Source organism: Myodes glareolus, chromosome 12, assembly GCF_982192425.1.
Source record: "Myodes glareolus chromosome 12, mMyoGla1.1, whole genome shotgun sequence".
NCBI classification, from domain to species: domain Eukaryota; kingdom Metazoa; phylum Chordata; class Mammalia; order Rodentia; family Cricetidae; genus Myodes; species Myodes glareolus.
This window is the reverse complement of record NC_142037.1, coordinates 35,535,430-35,555,595: the sequence shown is the minus strand read 5'-3', so window position 1 is coordinate 35,555,595 and position 20,166 is coordinate 35,535,430. Positions and strand designations below refer to the sequence as shown.

Sequence of the window (20,166 nt, the reverse complement as noted above, 5' to 3'; positions counted from 1 at the left end):
GACAGGGATAGGGATGGGGGGTCACTGGCTTAAGTCAGGCAGAAGAATGCCTGCTCGAAATAGCCCCTGAGTGGGCATGCTCCTCTTCCAGTCTTTTGCTGTAGTTTTGGGGGTTGATAGAGCACAGCAGGTGTGTAAGTAGTGGTCCCTTCCTTGTATTTGACGGAGGGGTCTAGTTCCAGTTGCTTTGGAACCAGGAACCAATGCTCCGAAGCCTACTTTCCTAATGGGACACTTGAGCGAGGACACCACTGAGCTCGGCTTCCGAATGCATTATCAGATCTGGGAAGGCGCACTTCCGTTCCACAGTTGGAGCGGGATGGCTGACTGGCGTGGGGGAAGGGAGAGGTCGATGGAGAAGAGGGAGGTACCATATCCGGGAGAGTGGCAGCTTCCGACCAGTGGTCGCTCTTCCGGAGAGGCGTTTCCGGTGGTGGTGGCAGCAGCGGCTGCGGTGGTTCCGGGTGTCTTTGTCCCCCTGGTGTCGTGGCCCTGGCCCGCAGGTGGGTTGGGGGCCTCCCGCCGCGCCTCTGCCTCTCCGTCTCTCCCGGGTGGCGAGGCTGCAGGGGTCTGATCAGCGAAGATGTGCCAGCCGGGCGGAAAGAGCCGAACCCCACTCCGGACTGCAAGCTCCGTCTCCCTGGCAACGGCCTCGGCCCTGGGGGCGGGCGGGAGGAGGAGAAACCTCGCGCCGTGGTCCTCCCACGGTGGCCTCTCGGTGGCCCGACCGGAAGGCTCTGCGCAGGCGACTGCGGAGGCCGGAGCGAGGGTCTGGACCTAGGAGGAGGGAGCGGCTTGCAGGCCGCTTGGCGAGGGCCGGCTGGACAGCTCCCTTCTCACCAGCCGGTCCGAGAGAGGACGACGGGCGGGCTTCCGGGAGAGGGCCCGCATCACCTCCCCGCTACTCGCACCTCCATTTTTTCCGGGCCCTGCGTGGAGTGTTTTGGCGGATGTTTTTGAATGAATGAATGTCATCGGAGCTCTTCCAGCCCCTCACTCCGCCAGCCTCTCTAAGGGTGCCAGTGGCATAGTGAAACGAGTGCTAAGTTGTTGGGAGACCTGGGTGTGAGTCCTGCTCTGTCACTACCTGGTTTTGTAGCCTTGGGCAAGTCTCCTGATCTCAAAGCTCCAGTTTCCTTCCCTGAAAACCAGCATGTCACTAGCCCCCCACCGTTAGGTTATAGTCAGATCAAACTGGAGTAACTGTAATTATCCATTTCATTTCCTCTACATTCTCCATTCCTCCATTTTAGGACCCACCTCCTCATCTTAAAAGCTTTACTTCATTAAGATTTTCCAGGTAATAGATGGGAGCTTTCCATTTGAGCTGTTAACGTCTTTCTTTTTCGATTGAAGGTTTCCCAAGACCTTGAAAGGACAGCATTCCCAATGTCCCAGTTTAAGCGCCAGAGGATCAACCCACTTCCAGGGGGACGAAACTTCTCAGGTGCTTACCTTCCTTACAGGGAACTGGACTCAGTTCCCAAAAATAATGGTTCCTGGGTGTTTCCCTGAGTGTCTGAGGAGCTGGCTGGAGTCACTTTGACCTCTGGGTTTACAGGATCCTCTGGTTGTCTCTAGTGTTTAGGGTGGGTGAGTGCAGTTTCTGGAGCTTGCTTCTCTTTCCCCATAGGCGCGGCTTCAACATCTCTTTTGGGTCCTCCTCCTGGTTTGCTTACTCCTCCTGTGGCCACAGACCTGTCCCAAAATGCCAGGCACCTTCAGGTATGTTGGGTGCCCTTTCTAGTGAGTTTCTCTTTGTGGACTATCCTGGTATGTTTGGGTATCTGGTGTGTGTTCTCTCTTGTGTTACAGTTATCAACATCCCTGGGTTTTTTGTTTTGTTTTGTTTTGTTTTTTTGTTTTTTCCTTTTCTGGTTGTAGACCAGGGCCGGGGAACTCAGACACCTTTTTGACTGGGGAGTTTTTAGTATCTGCCAGCACCAGAGAGATCTTCTGGTGCCTTTTAGGATTAAAGAACTGAAAATCCTAGAAGCATGAACACGAAGAATTAGTTTCTCTCCTCTTCATAGATAGGCTGTGTCCTCTGTGTTTCTTTCCATGTGAAGTTTTGTGTGATAACTTGAGCTGGGGCCTGGTGGCTAGAGGAGAGGCCCTCGTGGCAGAGCATAGTTTTGTTCAGATGGCTTCCTTTGCTTTTGATCTTCTGTCTTCTCTTGCAGGGTGGGGAGAAGCAGCGGGTCTTCACTGGCATTGTTACCAGCTTGCATGATTACTTTGGGGTGGTAGATGAAGAAGTCTTTTTTCAGCTAAGGTAGGTTTGAGGCTCCTCTCTTCTGGGGAAGAGATGGTTCTTGAGTTCAGTTCTATCTCCATGCTGGTGGGCCTGCTCTTTAATGCCATTGCTTTGCTAATTTACTGCAAGGTGAGAAATCTCCATGGGAAGAGCATTGAGGAGGGGCAGTCAGGGTAGCTCGTCCTAGGGCCCACCTGATGAGGCCCCCTTGTTTGTGTACTGGCAGTGTGGTGAAGGGTCGGCTCCCCCAGCTGGGTGAGAAGGTGCTGGTGAAGGCTGCATATAACCCCGGCCAGGCCGTGCCCTGGAATGCCGTCAAGGTGCAGACACTCTCCAACCAGGTATTTATCTCCCCTTAGCATGTGCACCGAAAAGGGGAGGGAGAGAAGAAGTTTTGTACCCTGGCTTTTGGGCACAGTCCTTCCTTTTATTGAGGGGTGGGATGGCTGTCTTTCCATGGTATCAATGTTGGGATCCCCTGAACTTCATGGCTGTTTTCCCTCAGCCCCTACTGAAGTCTCCAGCACCCCCACTTCTGCATGTGGCAGCTCTGGGCCAGAAGCAAGGGATCCTGGGAGCTCAGCCACAGTTGATCTTTCAGCCTCACCGAATTCCCCCACTTTTCCCTCAGAAGCGTGAGTACTGGTGACATGCATGTTGGGGTGTGACTGTATGGGGTACTTTTGAGGAAAGGACTTATTACTTTAATATAGATGCTCTCGGAACAGAAGGGGTTACTTTGGGACACAGGAAGAGGAGGAGGAAGCTCGACGGGGTCTTAGGGCTTTTAAGTCACCAGCCATTTCCTTTCTTCAGCCCTGAGTCTCTTCCAGACATCCCACACACTTCACCTGAGCCACCTGAACAGGTTTCCTGCCCGGGGTCCTCATGGCAGACTGGACCAGAGCCGCAGGTGAGAGAATTAATGGGTGGGGTAGAGGCTCCATTTCATTCCTCTAGGAGCCATGTCCACCTTTGACAACTGTTGACACTGATACCCTTTTCTGTGGATAGACACAGTCCCTTGTCTTTGGAAGGCAGATACATTGAGGCATATGTACGCATGCAGCAGCTTTATATACTACCTCAGCAAAGTTGAAACTCAATACAGTTCATATTCCAAAATGTCACATTGAGAGTTTTTGTTGTTTTGCTTGCCTGCCTAGTGATGGGATTGTTGGGGTGTTTGCCCACACCTGCCCAGCTGAGATACTTTATTTTGAAACAGGTCTTATGTAGCTTGGCTGGCCTTGAACTCAGTATATAGCTAAGGATGACCTTGAACTCCTGATCCTCTTCTACGCTGGGTTTTCAGGTGTGCACCACCTAGGTTGCTTATTTTCATTTTTCAGTATGGTTTTGAGATACTTTGTGTGTGTGTTTTCTATGAATTTGTATGGACATGTGTTCAGGCGTATGTGGAGCTAGGAGGCTGATGGGTATGTTTACTCTATTGGTTATTGTTTGTGTTAGAGACTGTCTCACTGGAGCTCACCCTTTTGGCTAGGTTAGCTGGCCAGCAAGGTCTAGAGATCCTCCTGTCTGCCCCTTTCAGTGCTGGAATTGCAACTGTTTCACAACATCGCCTTAGCTCCTGTTTCCTTTTGTTTCTAGTCTTTAACATAGAGCTGTAAGAGTTGTTACAAGAATTGTTACAAGAAAACAGTAACATCAAAGAAAGGAATGTTGCAGAATGTTTTAGCTCTTAATTTAAATGGCTTCTATGAAGTATATTTTATCTAACAGTGTTACAATACACAGGCTGCAGTGTTTTCGAAAGTTCAGGCTTTGTCCTGTACACATAGCTTTCTTGACCCTCTTGTAGAGCAAGCATGGTTGATTCAGGCTCTTGAGATTTCCTGTGGTCCTTCATCATCTGCAAATTTTGGGGGTTTCCAGGAGCGTACTCAATGTATCTTAAGTTCACACCTCTTTTGTGTTTATTGTTCTTGAGAGGTTTTGCTCATCCTTTTGGTTTTCTTTTCGAGACATGGTTTATCTGTGTAACATTTCTGACTGTCCTGGAATTTACTTCGAAGACTAGGCTGGCTTTGAACTCACAGTGATCCATCTGCCTCTGCTTCCTGAGTGCTGGCATTAAGAGTGTGTGCCACCACTGCCCGGCGATTTTGTGCAGCTTCTTGGAATAGAAAATTCAATATGTGGGAAGGAAATGGAAAGATTAAATCTTCACACTATCACTTGATTTCAACAAGTAGTATTATCTGCCTTTCTTTATTTCTGTTGCACATTTATCTCCTTGTTGCCTTGTTTTGTTTTTTGATAAAAATCTTCAAGTAAAACTGAGTTAAATTGAAATGTCAGAATCTTGACATTTTTTGTTTGTTTTCAAGACAGGATTTCACTATGTATAGACCTGGTTGTCTTGGAACTTGCTCTGTAGACCAGACTGGCCTCGAACTCAGAGATCCGCCTGCCTCTGCCTCCCGAGTGCTGGGATTAAAAGCATGTGCCACTACCACCTGGAATTTGACTATATGTTTTTGATCTCATAGCACTCCGCCCCCATAAGATCAATGTAGAAAATTCCCTCATGCTGTGATTTTCTTTGGAATAAGGTGGTACAGGTAGGATACCACCTTATCTCTCACATGCCAGTAAGAGCTGAAAAGCAGTCTGGTGGCAAACACTTTGAATAAGCATGACATAACTCTGAGAAAAGCTGAGGGAGGTGATGTAGCCAGTCCCCACGTAGAAGCCAGCCTTTGTTCTCTGGGGAAGGCTGCTGTGAACTTATGCGGATTTGTCTAGGGTTGGTCTCCACACCATCTCCACTACTGAGACCCTTTGTTCCCCTCTCCATTCCTAGATGTGGCTTGCACCTACTCTGTTCGTCTAGTGCATCTTCCTGGTCTCCAGTTTGCAAGGCCCTTCCCCTTCGCCATTCTGAGAGCTTCCGAGAGCCTTTGGTACAGAACTGTAGTGTGTACTTTGAAGGTTTATGTGACCTGGTTTGGAACCAATGACTGTGGCCTTGCTGCTTTAAGTGTAAATTCTGGATGTGTGCTGGCGATTGTATTTGACTGCCAGGCCCTGGTGCAAAACCTGCAGTGTATTATCTTGGCCAAGGTGCTTCGGGGTTACAGCTTTTGGAGAAGGAGGCATCATCCTGGGAGGGGACTCTACCGCCTGTCAGAAGTGAGAATGTGCCAAGTAGGAAGAGGGGCAGCGGGAATTAGTCACTGAGGAAATCTGCCAGTTTATAAAGACTCTGACCATATGGGTGGTTTGCCCAGAGGCCCAGGTTTATTTTAAACTCCCAGCTCTGGGATGCAGGGAATAATGTTGCCATTGCTCTTGTGAGCAGCTCAGGGCTTTAGATAGGCTAGGATTCTGCAGCTTCCACTGCTAACATGTTTCCTGCTGGCTCTGGGGTCACAGATGGTTAGGAGTGCAAGGCCAGCCCAAGTGACATAAGACCTTGTCTCAAAACAAAAGAGAAGTAACTAGCAACACTGAAAGGTGCAGTTCTAGCCTTCTTTGAAGCCTTTCTGTTGTTGGCAGGAAGTACTAAAGAGTTTGGAAAGTAATTTTTGCCTGGGAAAATGGTTCCTGTTTCACCTTCCCTGTGACCCTTCTAGTTTCTTTCTGCACACAAGTGCATGGTCTGTGACTGTCGTCTCAGAGGTCAAGGTATTTGTGTGTGTTTAGCTGTTTTCCCAGACTGTAGCATGATCTTCTTTAAAAGTTTGTTTTTCACATTTCTCACATATCTAAAATACACTTTGATTTCCTCCCCATAGCCTCTTATCTCCCCGCCCTGAACCCTTTCTTCCCGGCTACCTCTATTTTTTTTCTTTGTCTTTTCTTTTTTTAGAATATTCTAAATTTCTTCTGGCAGTTTCAGGCATGCATACAATGTATCTCAGTCACACTACTCCCGTCTTCCCCTCCTCCCGTCTTCCCCTCCTCCCGTCTCCTTAACATTACCCTTCTTGCCTTCATGGTTTTGTTTTTTAACCCAAAGTTCAGGTGTGGGGCCATCCACTGGAGCTTAGGCAACCTACTGGGGAACTTCACCCCACCGAAGAATAACTGCTTATGTCCTGATTCGACTTTTATCGCTTTCTTTGGCGTCCACATTACCTACAGTTGCCTCCATGACTCTGGGTGGGGTATATGACCTGAGCAAGCACAGCCTACACCACTGAAAACATCTGTCATGTGGTGACTGCCTTAGTGATTGGATTATTATTGTAGCCACTAAATTGTCCATGGGGATGCGTGTACTCATTACATGGGTCAGTATTTTTGCATTATACTGCACCTTCCATCCCCCAACTTTCCTGGGATATTTTTTCAAGGATGGAATTACTGGAGCAAAGGTGGTGTTCCCCCCCCCCATTTTATCCAATTAAAAATACTTATTTTTATTACTTAAGGAAAACTAGAGTTTGGTGTGGTGGTGCATGCTTTTAATTCTAGCTCTTGGGAGGCAGAGGCAAGTAGATCTCTGTGAGTTTGAAGCCAGCCTGGTCTACAAAGTAAGTTCCTGGTCAGCCAGGGCTTTATAGGGAGGCTCTGTGTTGAAAAACCAAAAATAAAATAAAAAAAAATTATTTTAAAGCGGGTGTGGTGGTGTACACCTTTATTCCCAACACTGGGGTGGCAGAGGCTAGGGGATTGATGGCAATGAGTTTGAGGCTGGCTAGGGCTAAATGGAAGGCTTGAGACCAGCCTGGACTACAGAGCAGGGAACTGTCCTAAAATTCCTAAAACGTGGGTTGGAGAGATGTCTCAGCAGGGAAACCTATCTGCCACCAAACCTGACGGCCTGAGTTTGATCCCTGGGACCCAAATAGTTGAAGGAAAGAACCAATTTTCAAATGTGCATTGTGGCATGCTGATGTGTGCATGTGCATAAAACACAGGGAGAGTCCTAAATGCAGAGCCTTCAGGCTGCCCAGCAGGTGAAGAAAGGTTCTGGAGTATGTCCCGAGCCCCAGTATTTTAATTTTAAAAAATTTTCCATTTATTTACTTATTTTGAATGTATATATGTGGAGAACAGACAACTTGCAAAGATGGGTCTTTCCTCCCACCTCTGGAGGTTCTGGGATCAAACTTAGTTCACCAGACTCTTTGGCAAATGCTTTTACCTGCTGAAGCATCTTGTTGACTTGCCTTTCATTATTTTAAAGCTGTTCGTTTTTTCCCCTTAAATTGTAGCCTTTTCATGTCTATTCTAATGTCTTTAATAAAATCTGTCACATGTTTGCTAGGATAGCTTCTTGTATGTGTGTGGTGCTGGACTTGAACTCAGGGCCTCCACCGGTTAAGCAAGTGTCCTCCCACTGAGCTATACACTATTTTCTTCTTTCCATCTTTCTTTCTTTCTCTCTCTCTCTCTCTCTCTCTCTCTCTTTTTCTTGAGACAGGGTTTCCTTGTAGCTTTAGAGCCCGTCCTGGAACTTGCTCTGTAGACCAGGCTGGCCTCCAACTCACAGAGATCCGCCTGCCTCTGCCTTCCGAGTGCTGGGATTAAAGGTGTGCGCCACTACTGTTTGGCTTGTATTCATTTAATGCTGAGGATTCAGGTATTTTCCAGTTCTATATGTATGAAACATGTATAACAATATGTTTTTTATTTCTGGGATGGCTCTACCTCCAGTGATGACTATGACTCGAAAAAACGCAAGCAGCGGGCTGGTGGAGAGCCTTGGGGTGCTAAGAAACCTCGGCATGACCTGCCTCCTTACCGGGTTCATCTCAGTCCTTATACTGTGGACAGGTGAGTGATGGACAGGAAGGGACTTAGACTTGACTTGCGAAAGTGATGGTTTCTAGCGTAAATGAGATGTGGCCTATTAGGGCGCATGAGGTATTTTGTGTCACCTGGTGACCCCTTCTAAAATGAACCAACCAGCCTGTGGGAACCTGCTGCATGTGGCTTGCTGCTCTGCTTTTCACTTCATGTGTCTTCGAGAAGTTCTGTGTTAATATGTACTAGTCAGTCTTGTTCATGTGTGTGTGCACTTTTGTTCATGTGTGTTTGGGTGCATGGGTGGAAGCCAGAGGACCACCTCAGGTATCTTTCCTCAGGTGCTATCTAGCTTTTTGTTTTGGACACAGGGTCCCTTACTGGCTTGGGACTTGCCCAGCAGGCTCCATTGTTCAGGAGCTGCCTGTTTGCCCTCTTCAGCACTGGCACTGCAGACGCAAGCCACCGTGCCAACGTTTTTTTTTTTTTTGTTTGGTTTTTTTTTTTTTTTTTTCCTTTTTGAATTACAGGTGTATGACCTGGCCTGATTTTTAACTATGATAGCTATCACGGATTCTCTTTCAGAGGCTGTATCCACTTACACTGTAACCAGTAGGGCACAAAGTCCTTGTTTCCTGTGCCCTTGCCAACACTGTTTTCCTATACCTTTTCTTTTCTTTTCTTCTCTCTTTCTTTCTTTCTTTCTTTCTTTCTTCCTTCCTTCCTTCCTTCCTTCCTTCCTTCCTTCCTTCCTTCCTTTCTTTCTTTCCTTCCTTCTTTCTTTCTTTTGTTTGTTTTTGGAGACAGGGCTTCTCTTTTTAACAGCCCGAGCTGTCCTGGAACTTGCTCTGTAGACCAGGCTGGCCTCCAACTCAGAGATTCAGCAGCCTCTGCCTCCCAAGAGCTGGGATTAAGAGTGTGAGCCACCACAGCCCAGCCCTCATATATCTTTTCCTTATAATTTTGCTGATGAAAAGTGCTGTTCTGATTTGCATTTTTTCTTCTCTTTTCCTTTCCTTTCCTTTCTTTTCTTTTTCTTTGAGACAGAGTTTCTCTGTGTAGCTCTGGCTGTCCTGGAACTAGTTTTTTGTAGAGGAGGCTGACCTCTAACTCACTGAGATTTCCCTGCCTCTGTCTCCTAAGTGCTGGGATTAGAGGTGTGTGCTACTACAGCCCACCTTTGATTTGCATTTCTAATTACCAGTGAGTTTGACATTCTTTCAAGCAGTTTTATATTTATTACTTTTTGTGTGTGTGCGTGTTCATTTGTGTGGGTTCCTGTGTGGAAGTCAGAGGGGCAACTTTCAGGAGCTGGTGCGTTCTTTCTACCATGTGGGGTTTAGGGACTGAACTCAGATGGCAGATTTTGTGTCTTTCCCCGTCCAGCCGTCTTGCAGGACCCTCTTCATAGGCTCTTATGTTGCATGTGGTTATTTTTCTGGGAAGGACTTGTCGTGTCAGGTCTCACAGTTTTCTCCTGGGCAGCTGAGCTTTTTGTTACTGACTAGAGACTTGTCTATTTAGACCATGACCATGCATGGGCCTGGAGAGATGGCTCAGTGGTTAAGGGTCCATACTCTTTTCCCAGAGGATATGAGCTTAGTTCCCAGCATCCACATGAGGCAGCTCACACCTGTCTGTACCTCCAGCACTAGAGGAATCTGCTGCTTCTGGCTTCTGTGGGAGCCTGCACAAAGGTGCATGTACCCGTATACAGATACACATAAAGACAATAAATCCTTAGAAAATAAGAGATCATGACCATCTCTATCATGCATTGTAATTTTTTTTCTTTTCCCAGTTTGACTTCTTTGCTATAGGGAATTTATGAGTCAAGTGGGCATACAGGTTCCATCCTTACCACTTGGGAGATGCCTTATTGGTGTCCTTATTCCTCAAACTGAGTAAAATGCTGTAGTCTTTTGCAGTTTTGTTCGTTCGCTTCTTCATTTGTTCATTCATTCATCATTCATTCATTCAGTGTCAGTGTATGATGGGGTGGTACACATGCCTGCCAGTGCACACATGTGAGTCAGAGGACAACTTTGTGAAGTTGGTTCTCTCCTTCCACCTTTCCATGGGCTTTGAGGATGAACAGGCTTGCGCAGCAAATGCCTTTAATCACTGTAAAGCCATTCTGCTGGCCCTGCAGTTTTTGTTTTTGTTTTTTAAGATTTATTTATTATGTATACAACATTCCTTCCATGTATGCCTGCAGGCCAGAAGAGGGCACCAGATCTCATTACAGATGGCTGTGAGCCACCATGTGGTTGCTGGGAATTGAACTCAGGACCTCTGGAAGGGCAGTCAGTGTGCTCTTAACCTCTGAGCCATCTCTCCAGCGCCCCCTGCAGTTTTTAAATTTTTTTTTTTTAAAAAACATTAGTTTTATGAGTGTTTTGCCTACATATATGTAAGTGTACCACATGTGTGCTTGGTGCTCATGGAGGTCAGAAGAGGGTGACAGATCCTCTGGAATTGGAGTTACAGACAGTTGTGAGCTGTCATGTAGGTTTTGGGAGCCAAACCCAGATCCTCTGTAAGAACAGCACATGTTCCTAACCTCTGAGCTGCTCTCTTTAATGTTCTAAGTGTTTGCTCACTGTCTTCCTGCAGTCCTGTCTGTGACTTCTTAGAACTCCAGCGACGTTACCGCAGCCTCCTGGTCCCCTCGGATTTTCTTTCTGTTCACTTGAGTTGGCTGTCAGCCTTCCCTCTGAGCCAGCCCTTTTCCCTCCACCACCCAAGTCGGATTCAGGTCTCTTCAGAGAAGGAGGCAGCTCCAGACACTGGTGCTGAGCCCAGCCCTGTGGACAGTGACTCCACTTACAGTTCCAAGGTCAGTTGCCTGGGCTCCTGTGACCGTGCCCTTGCTGGGACAGAACATGGCTGAGCACCCTGTCCTCTGCATAGGTGCTGCTGCTCTCCTCCCCGGGCCTGGAGGAGTTCTATCGCTGCTGCATGCTGTTTGTGGATGACATGGCTGAGCCAAGGGAGACGCCGGAGCACCCTCTGAAGCAGCTAAAGGTAAGAGCTGCCTTATATGGGAGGCAAGATGTGCTGGCTGACTGGTCGGTCTGCCATGTTTTCAGCAGCTCGACTCCTAAGCAGTAACACAAAAACTCAGTGTTTCAGAGCTGAAGGTGCCCCTCACTTTATACAGCAGGACAGTGTAGTTCAGAGATGCCCCTTCTGAAGAGGAGTCAGGTGGCTGGTTTGGGTGAATGGCTGTAGAGCCCCAGGTGGTGGTCTTTACCCCTTGCTGCCTCAGTTCCTCATGGGCAGTGCATTGCCCACACATGGGAGCCGCAGGCCATGTTTCATTATCCCTACTCTCTCTGCAGTTTTTGCTGGGCCGGAAAGAAGACGAGGCAGTGCTGGTTGGGGGTGAGTGGTCTCCTTCCCTGGATGGCCTCGACCCCCAGGCAGACCCGCAGGTGCTGGTGCGCACAGCCATCCGCTGTGCACAAGCCCAGACTGGCATTGACCTGAGCACCTGCACCAAGTGGTGAGTGGCCTTCCCCATGTGGCCAGCTCGCCGTGGGGTGTCAGGAGTCTGGCTTCTGGGTTCTCTCCTGCCACAGCTCATGTCTGCCCACCCCTAACTGGTTAGAGATGACTGAGAACCCATGGCTGAGAGCGCTGGTGGCAGCTGACCCCCAGGCCATGCCCAATGCTCCTCTGTGCTGTTTGTTTACTATGTCTCCCTGTTGCCTAGCCACTGAGGCTTTGGCGTGTGGCTTTTTGTTTGTGCTCATGGCTTGGCATGCAGCATGTGTGCATGGAATTCTGACTGGAAACAGGGTACTTGTCTGTGAGTGGGACACTCATGATTATGTCACAGTTGGGGACTTTCTTTTCCTTTGGCTGTGAACAGGTGGCGATTTGCCGAGTTTCAGTACTTACAGCCAGGGCCGCCCCGGCGGTTACACACAGTAGTGGTATACCTGCCAGACGTGTGGACCATCATGCCCACTTTGGAAGAGTGGGAGGCACTGTGCCAGCAGAAAGCCACAGAGGCAGCTCCCCAACCCCAGGAGACATTAGGGGTAAGGCTGGGCCTTAGGGAAATGCAGGGAAGCTGGGCATGGTGGCACAAGCCTGTAAATCTAGCACTGGGGAGGTGGAGGCAGGAAGATCCAGAGTTCAAAGCTGTTCTCATCTTCATAGTGAATTTGAGGTTGACCTAGGCTATTTGAGCCCCTATCTCAAAAGTAGGTACCCTGACCTTAGGGCCCAGAAGGTCACCTGAGCTATTGTCATAGGAAGCAGAGCCTACCGAACAGGCCCCTGATACATCAGAGGAAGCAGACACTTCTAAACAGAACACAGAGACTTCAGAGGCCACCACACAGCAAGACGTGGACACTGATCTCCCAGAGGCCCCTCCACCTCCTCTAGAACCTGCTGTTATGGCACACCCTAGCTGTGTCAACCTGTCTCTCCATGGGATTGTGGAGGATCGGAGGCCGAAAGAAAGGATCTCTTTCGAGGCAAGTGCAGGAGAGACCACGAGTATGAAGATGGGATAATGGTGTCTTCACTCTCCTGCCTGATGCCATGGTCCCTGCACCTCTTCCAACAGGTGGTGGTGCTGGCTGAGCTGTTTCTAGAGATGCTGCAGAGGGATTTTGGTTATAGGATTTATAAGACGCTGCTGAGCCTTCCAGAAAAAGTTGTACCTCCCCCTGAACCTGAGAAGGAGGAGACAGCCAAGGAGGATGTGGTCAAAGAGGAGGAGGCTGTCAAAGAGGAGGTGGCGAAGGTATCCAAGGATGAGGTACAGAATGAGGGCACATCCGCCGAGTCAGACAACCCACTGGTGAGTACTGTTCTCAGCCCTGGGTGGCCTGAGGTTCACACACAATGCTTATGATTCGAGCCCCTCATGTGGGTCAGGCATTGTTCCGGGCACTTTGTGTGCCCAGTTGCATCGTTTCTTTATGTTACCCATTCTTTGAAAGCTGGGGATGGGCAGAGGCCCAGGAAGGTGAAACCCTGCATGTGTCCATACAGCTAGGAAGTGGTGTAGACCCAGAGTGAGGGACATGGCCAAGAGGGAGGGAAGTGTGACTGATAAGCCATGGTAGCATAGAACTGCCAGTCAGACTGCTTAAGAGTTGGGATTGCCTGATGGTTACAGGTGGACAAACTGGTCTTCAACCATTTCTAAAATGCAGCTTGGCTTCTTGTCCAAATATTGTCATATATACATAATTGCTTCCAAAACTAAGAGTGACTCCTGAGAACTACCCCAGGGGTCGAGATGTGCCACTGTGATCTGAATCCGGGTATTGTTAAATACTCATGAGCACATGGTGGACCACACAGTGCCCAGCACACAGCTGATGCCTGAGTGTTAGCAACTGTTATGTTAGTGTCACAAGAGTCCTGCACCTCCTCACCACCTTGGTCTGCTTCTTTAGAAGGAGGATGGCCTTCTGCCCAAACGGCCCTCTTCAGGGGGAGAAGAGGAAGAGAAGCCCCGGGGCGAGGCAGCAGAGGACCTCTGTGAGATGGCCTTGGACCCAGACCTGCTGCTTCTCAGGGACGATGGAGAGGAGGAGTTTGGTGTGTCTGGGGGCAGTGGCTCTCTGGGGCTGTCTGTGGTAGTTTTCCTCTTAGGCAGTGGTTCTCAACCTTCCTAATGCTGTGGTCCTTTAATGCAGTTCCTCATGTTGTGGTGACCCCCAACCATAAAATTATTTTCATTGCTACTTCATAACTAATTTTGCTACTGTTATGAATCATAAATATCTGTGTTTTCCAATGGTCTTAGGCGACCCCTGTGAAAGGGTCATTGGCCCCGAGAGGGGTGGTGACCCCAGGTTGAGAATCACTGTCTTAGGTGTGTGCACCACCATCATGTTGAGCTTGGGTTTCTGTAGCAGGAGCAAAGCTGGAGGAAACGGAGGTTCGCTCGGTGGCCTCAAACCAGTCCGAGATGGAATACTCCTCTCTTCAGGACATGGTGAGGCCCTATCTCCTTCTGTGCCTCGTGGTGGGAAGGTTGGCCTTTCCTGGGTGAGGGATGCCCACCAGTAACCTCTTCCGTAGACAAGAGACCAACTGTGGTCCTGACTCACAGAGAATCCTTCACTCTCCCTGGAAGGGTGGATCAGAGAGAGATCTGATTAGGGAACACAGCACGTTCTTCTGGGAATGTGCCTGCCCACAGAAGCCTGGAGCCCCACCCCGAGTCCCCAGTCATGAGGGCTACCTGTTGCTGTGAGCCCAGCCCTGGGTGAGAGGCTGAATGCACTATGTTCTTTAGCCTTGAGAACTGTCTGTAAAGCCCATTTCTCTGCTTTCTTTGCAGCCTAAGGAACTGGATCCCTCAGCCGTGCTTCCCCTGGACTGCCTTCTAGCTTTTGTGTTTTTTGATGCCAACTGGTGTGGCTACTTGCACCGGCGAGACCTGGAGCGGGTCCTCCTCACACTGGGAATCCGGCTCAGTGCTGAGCAGGTAGTTTCTGTCCCCACTGTCCTTCTGGAGGGCCTTTCCAGAGCTGTTGCTTCCTTCTGCTCCCTCGGAGGCACATGTGTGGCCAGCAGGTGTCCTGCTGTGTTTTCTGTAGGCTAAGCAGCTGGTCAGTCGGGTGGCGACACAGAACATCTGCCAGTACCGGAGTCTTCAGTACAGCCGTGCCGAGGTGCTGGACGACGGGCTTCCGGAAGAGGTGCTCTTTGGTAGGTCTTGAGCTCTGTGGCCTAAGGGAGTGGGGCTTCCATGGTGGGCTACTCTCTTCTAAGGTCATGTGTGTTCCTCTAGGAAACCTGGATCTACTGCCCCCTTCAGGGAAGAGCACAAAGCCAGGTGCTGTCCCCACAGAGCACAAAGGCCTGGTGCCTCACAATGGTAGCCTCATCAATGTGGGGAGCCTGTTACAGCGTGCAGAGCAGCAAGACAGCGGCCGCCTTTACCTGGAGAACAAGATTCACACACTGGAACTGAAGCTTGGTGAGTGCAGGGCAGATGTCACAGGGACTAAGGGGACACCACTCCTGAGACCTGGGGCTTTAGTTTCATGTGGCAATTGACTGAGCAGAGCCTTTCTGCCATGTCCTCACTGACCTTTCAGAGGAGAGCCATAACCGTTTCTCAGCCACCGAAGTGACAAATAAGACACTGGCAGCAGAGATGCAGGAGTTGCGGACCCGGCTAGTGGAGGCGGAGGAGACAGCCCGGACGGCAGAACGGCAGAAGAACCAGCTTCAGCGGCAGCTGCAGGACTTCCGTAGGCGCCTGACCCCACTGCACCTTGAGATGCAGCGAATGGTTGAAAAGGTAGGATGGCTGAAGGGCGGCCATAGTTTCTTTTGGTGCAGAGCAGAGCTAGCCTCTGTGTGGAGAGGCTTGGGATGCTGGTCCTTGCCATGCTGGTCCTCTGTTTGTGGGATCTTAGACTCCTGCCTGCTCCCAGTGCTCTGTACTAGCAGCAGGACACGGGGAGAAGCCTCATCCTCACCAGCGTTCCATGTGCTCACACAGGCTGACAGCTGGGTAGAGAAGGAGGAGCCGGCACCTAGCAACTGAGTGGCTGTCTAGTGAGGTCTACGATGGAGCCTGATGACATTAGAGCCTTTTTGGTACCAGAAAGCAGCTGGAGCAGGGCCTGGGAGTCACAGCAGAGGTGGCTGAGTTCTGTGCTCAGCCTCTGCAGGGGTGATCAAGCTATCAGAATGGGGTTTGTGCTATGTGGATGGATGTGTAAGGAACCCCAGTTCCAGCTACAACTAAATACAACATCTTTTGCACCCCTAGAATGTCATTTTGCCCTCAACCTTGGAATTTATCCCAGGGCCCTTGTAGTCTTGTGCTGTCTCCTGTCCTCGTCCACTTTAGAGCAAGACAGGAGGAAAAGGCTTTTCCAGCCTGGAATAAGGTCTGATGCCAATAAATGGAAGAACAGGTGTAGAGCCTGGCACAGCCAAGAAATGTCCTTCCTCTAGAGGGCATGATGAGTTCCGCAGGCTCCGGTGTCCGTTAGGTGATGGAGCCCATGTGAGGAAGCACTTGGCGTTGGGTCAAGGTTGCCAACAGAACACTGTGTTCCAGCCATCCCCCAACTTGCCAGAAGAACCAGCACTTCTTTCTCTAGCTCTTGTGTTCAGAATGTGGTATTGGCTCTGGCCCAGCCCTCTTCCGTTTCCCATAATTCTTGCCTCTTTCCATAATCCGTGGTTTCAGTTTGACTTTGTATATAAAGTTGTTTGTTTGTTGGTTTTTTTTTTTTTTTGGCTTTTTGTTTTTTAAATAAACCAAAGTCAAAAACAAACCAAGTGTGTCCTTGTAGCTCTCCTCTTTTTCCAAGCTGCCTGTGCTCTCTCTGCTTGCCAATCCTCAGTTTTCTCCAGAAGGCTCTAGAAGGCAGGCAAGCAGTGAACTGCCACAGGTTGTGATTGAGTAAAGGCCCCCTGCCAAGTTGGCAGACACTGGCAAAGCTGTGGCGACCCCCATGGCATTGGCTACAGCACACACTAACGTTTTACTGGGAAACTTTACTTGAAAATAAAATTCCAGCAACACAGGTGAGACATAAGCCTTGCTTTGAGGCCTGTGAATCAACGTGTGACATTCAGTAGAGCAGAGAGCTAGAGACGAAGTCTGCGTGCCAGGGTAAACTAAACACCCAGGGCTGTCCTTAGCTGGACCTGCAGGAGAGCAGCTGTGGTCATGTTGGCATGAGGGGCCCACCACAGCAGAATGACCGGAGTTCTGCTCCCCATGGTACCAGGTCTCACCTGACAGTCTGAAGAGCCATGGGGGGGGGGGAGTAGTGAGTTCCCTAGAGTAGGTCCTCTGGAGGTAGTCAGAACTAAGGCCCCCAAGTTCCACAGGAAGCCCAGATCCTTATAAAGGCTGAAGCTCCTGCTGGCCAAACACTATAGCACACTCTGGACGGTTCTGGAAGTAAAAAGGCCCCTGGGGTTTCTCTACATTGCTTATTAGTGTTGGGCAGAGGGAAACAGCAGCCTGTAAGGCTCCCAGTTTCAGCTCCAGGAAATGGAGATGTAAGTCAGAGGACTGGCAAGGTAGAAGAGTAGTGGCCACTGTCTCCAACTGGCAGGCCATTGGGAGGTCCACGGATCCATGCCTGCTAAGAGCAAAGGCTATAGAGACATCTGTGTCCCAAAGAGTCTGAGGACTCTCAAGGAATGGGCTCAGTCATCAGCCACGATGGAGAGGGCTCGGAGCTCACTTAGTTTGGCCTCGTTTTCTCGCTCTCGCTGCTCATCTGAGTGGCCTGGCTGGTCAAGCTGCTGAGTGAGGTCTCCAAAGATCTTCTGCATTTCTGAGTAGTACACAACCTGGGGAGGAGGGAAGAGCTGTAGGCAGGAACTGGACTTCGGTTCTCTGCAGCACCCACTCAGTGAAGCAGCCAAGAGGTACAAGCAGGGCCGGGTTCGGGGTCTATGGGTTGCTTCTTGCTGAAGGGGGTGGGGATGGCGTTCTTGCTCCTTCACTGCCTCCCAGACGTCACCCTATCACCTGGCAGCCTAGAGATGGGTGAACCACAGCTAAGGCATAGAAAGGGAATCCGTAGTTCCTTGGGGGAGGGGAACCCCTGGCTCCCCAAAACAGCTAATATAGAGAGGGGACTGCATTTGAGGGTGGCCAAGGGCAGGCTTGGGTTTACTGTTTTCCTAAGCTAGGAGGAGTTGGGGGCTTCTGGTCGTGGAAAAAGAACTAGGCAGACACTGGTTCCCCAAGCCTTGAGAGCTGGTTCTAGAAGTCAAGTCAAGGGAGGCAACAGCTTCCCAGATTCCACCACTTCCCACTTTTGCTCATTATCGCATCCAGGCCAGGGTAAGCTGCCTAGATGGAAAGACCAGGGATGTGGTTTGAGTGACAGGGTGAGAGGCTGGAGAAGGTCCAAGAGGGGAGGAGTTTCTCCAGATGGTAGGTGTTGACTTCTACAGAGGTCAGAGGTCATGTCTGCCTCGGTTTCCACTTTCTGACATGACAGTGCACACTAATCCAAGCGTTCACACTCTACTCTTCAAGCACCTCAACTTTGAGACAGACTGTCTCCAGGATTCTCCTTCCATCTGAGAAATTGGAAGGCGGTGACCGGGAGGGTGGAGCAAGGGCCAGTGGGATGTGATGTTCTAGGAAATCTCCCCAGAAGCCAGAGCTGGGTTCCATTGGGCCAAGTGCTGGGGGCCCCCAATTCCTTGCCTGGGCCACGCTGCCTGGTGAGTCAGCGGGATGCTCACTTCTCCAGTGACTAATAGCAGCAGCAGCCGTGTGAGGAGGATGCTGGCACAGAGGAGGTGGTAAACAACCCTGGATACCCTGCTGCTTGGTTACTGGGTATCCCACTGCCTGGGCACCCTGCGGCTTCCTCTAAGGTTCTGGGCTGGGGTGGTGGACACAGGTCACTGGAAGCAGAAGCAGGTGTCATAGCAAAAGAGGGCAGGCCAGCAGCTCCCCTCTCAAGCCACTTTCATCCAGACAAAGGGGGTAGCAGCTGGACGGTAGCCCTTGCCTGCAGGGACAACAGAAGAACACCCTCCCTCCTGAGTTTCTCTGTCTCACTCCGAGAGAGCACCAGACCGAAAACACGGGCATTAGCAAGTCCAGGCTCCAGTATGCACCTTGCCTGGGCTTCTTGATGTCAGGTATTCTGGCCCATGCTTTTGGGTGTCACTCAAAAATGAAGGATGGATGGGAAATGTGGATCACGCTTTCACTCAGGGCGCTTGTGACTAAGGAAGCAAAGAGGAAATGAGAATGTCCACTGGAGGGCACCAGAGGCCCAGGTAAGACAAGCAGGGCAGGCAGCACTTGGGGACCAGTTAGTGCTGGGGTCCTGAGATGGAAGCCAGTCCCTGTGATCAGTTGCGGGGCGTCGATGCGGAGAAGACCTGCTCCTGGCTCCAGTACCACTGCCTCTTCCACCTCGCCAGTGGGAAGAACAATCCTAGTTAAAATTTGCCTGAAGATGAATGGGGAAGAGAGGGCAGGAGCTGCGTACCCTCCCATTTCGGCCCTTCACCCAGGTGGTAGGAGACACTGGGGTGTGTCTCTGGCCTGTGTCCTGCTCTCTGGCTGCCACGTCCACACCAACCTGCACTCCACTGTCTTTCCACTAGGGGGAGCATTACACCTAGTGGCCAGCATCTCAGAGTTGGTCCAGGACCCCTCCTTAGGATGCTCAGTTAGGGCTCCCGTGGGTCTCCTGCTAATGGAAGTCTCCTATTGGATCCTCAGGCATTCATTCTACTGGCCTCCCAAACACCTCTGCAAAAGACCTGCCCAGTTGAAGTGGTGGCTAAAGATGCAGTCTGGTGTCTTGCTGCTTGAATGTAGGAGGAAGAACTCAAGGGGCAAAGGGTTAGACAAAAAGGAACCTTGTCCATCACAGGGCTGGAATTAAGTGGAATGGAGGATACCCAAGAGAAGTTCCTGCATGACATCAGTGCTGGGCACCAGGGCTGGCTGGGGCACTACATGAATTCGCATAGTGCCTGGGGCAGGAAGGTGCTGTTGTCTGTGCAGAACATAGCTACATCAACGGCAACTGGATTCCTACAAAGATTATTTCCCGAGGGAGGAGTCTTGCCTTACCTGTGCCCGGATCAGGGACTCAAAGCTGGGCTGGAAGTAGTCAAGTCGGCTGCCGTAGAACCGTGGCATCTCATCCAGCAGCTGTTTGTTCTTGGCCTCGAAGTCTTCCCGCACAGGCCGCAGCTCTTCTCGGGCCTGGGGAACAAGACCCTGGTGTCAGGGCTGTCGCTGAAGGGGGCAGGGTGTGGGAACAGCAAGGGTCCTGGGTCTGCGGGTCCTCCGGGCAATGGTTGTTCCGTTTACCTTGCTGCTCCCCTCCCTCCTCCTCCCGCTGTACCTGGTGGAGCTTGGCCAGCACCGGGCCAGTCTTCTCCTTTCCCTCGTACTTCTCCACCTTGGCCTGCAGTCTCCTGTAGTCCTGCAAGGCCTGCTCCCGCCGTTTCACTGCCATGTTGAGGCTTGGGAATACGCTGCCAAACCTGTTGGGCACAGTCTGGTTGGAACAGGCTTGTCGTGTGTGTGTGTGTGTGTGTTTCTGACAGTCACCCCTTACTCAAAACCATGTATGGCACACCTACTATGTGCTAGATCCATAAGGCTCTGAAGCTGTGGGACTTGGGCTGGCAGGATGAGATGGGGGGGCATCAGACAGTACTGAGCACGCTCCCTAGAC

General features: G+C 50.4%; 2 protein-coding genes across 9 annotated transcripts in view; one reads left to right on the top strand and one right to left on the bottom strand.

The window, feature by feature from the left end:
- Positions 1-369: 369 nt before the first annotated feature.
- Ccar2 (cell cycle and apoptosis regulator 2) lies at positions 370-16,257 on the top strand. Of its 5 annotated transcripts, none has more exons than XM_048422023.3 (21): positions 370-503; positions 1,357-1,447; positions 1,634-1,725; positions 2,184-2,275; positions 2,484-2,598; positions 2,763-2,892; positions 3,074-3,170; positions 7,889-8,008; positions 10,595-10,817; positions 10,892-11,005; positions 11,323-11,486; positions 11,856-12,027; positions 12,244-12,471; positions 12,564-12,800; positions 13,405-13,549; positions 13,870-13,949; positions 14,298-14,444; positions 14,557-14,668; positions 14,751-14,939; positions 15,061-15,266; positions 15,471-16,257. In XM_048422023.3, the coding sequence occupies exons 2-21, from the start codon at positions 1,390-1,392 to the stop codon at positions 15,513-15,515; spliced, it is 2,766 nt and encodes a 921-aa protein (XP_048277980.3). In that variant the 5' UTR covers positions 370-503; positions 1,357-1,389; the 3' UTR covers positions 15,516-16,257. The 5 variants fall into 5 exon arrangements, with proteins under 5 accessions (XP_048277980.3, XP_048277978.3, XP_048277977.3 ...); XM_048422021.3 differs by having other exon boundaries at positions 371-503; positions 13,867-13,949; XM_048422022.3 differs by lacking the exon at positions 370-503 and adding an exon at positions 770-1,065 and having other exon boundaries at positions 13,867-13,949.
- The window catches only part of Bin3 (bridging integrator 3), a 43,036-nt gene continuing 33,977 nt past the window's right edge, over positions 11,108-20,166 (bottom strand). For 2 of the 4 annotated variants that reach the window (XM_048422026.3, XM_048422027.3), the window contains 3 exons: positions 19,831-19,972; positions 19,554-19,688; positions 16,461-17,290 (listed from right to left, as the gene is read on the bottom strand). In XM_048422026.3, the coding sequence (XP_048277983.3) occupies positions 17,144-17,290; positions 19,554-19,688; positions 19,831-19,972 (424 nt within the window). In that variant the 3' untranslated portion in view covers positions 16,461-17,143. Of the gene's footprint in view, positions 14,084-16,460; positions 17,291-17,338; positions 17,480-19,553; positions 19,689-19,830; positions 19,973-20,166 lie in introns of those variants that run through there. The other 2 variants (XM_048422029.3, XM_048422028.3) reach the window with 2 other exon arrangements.

Coding starts and splice junctions, on each gene's coding strand:
- Ccar2 (XM_048422019.3), top strand. CDS start 965: ATGAATGTCATCGGAGCTCTTCCAGCCCCTCACTCCGCCAGCCTCTCT. Junction 3,171..7,888: donor AGACTGGACCAGAGCCGCAG/GTGAGAGAATTA, acceptor CTCTACCTCCAG/TGATGACTATGACTCGAAAA. Junction 14,669..14,750: donor TCCGGAAGAGGTGCTCTTTG/GTAGGTCTTGAG, acceptor GTGTTCCTCTAG/GAAACCTGGATCTACTGCCC.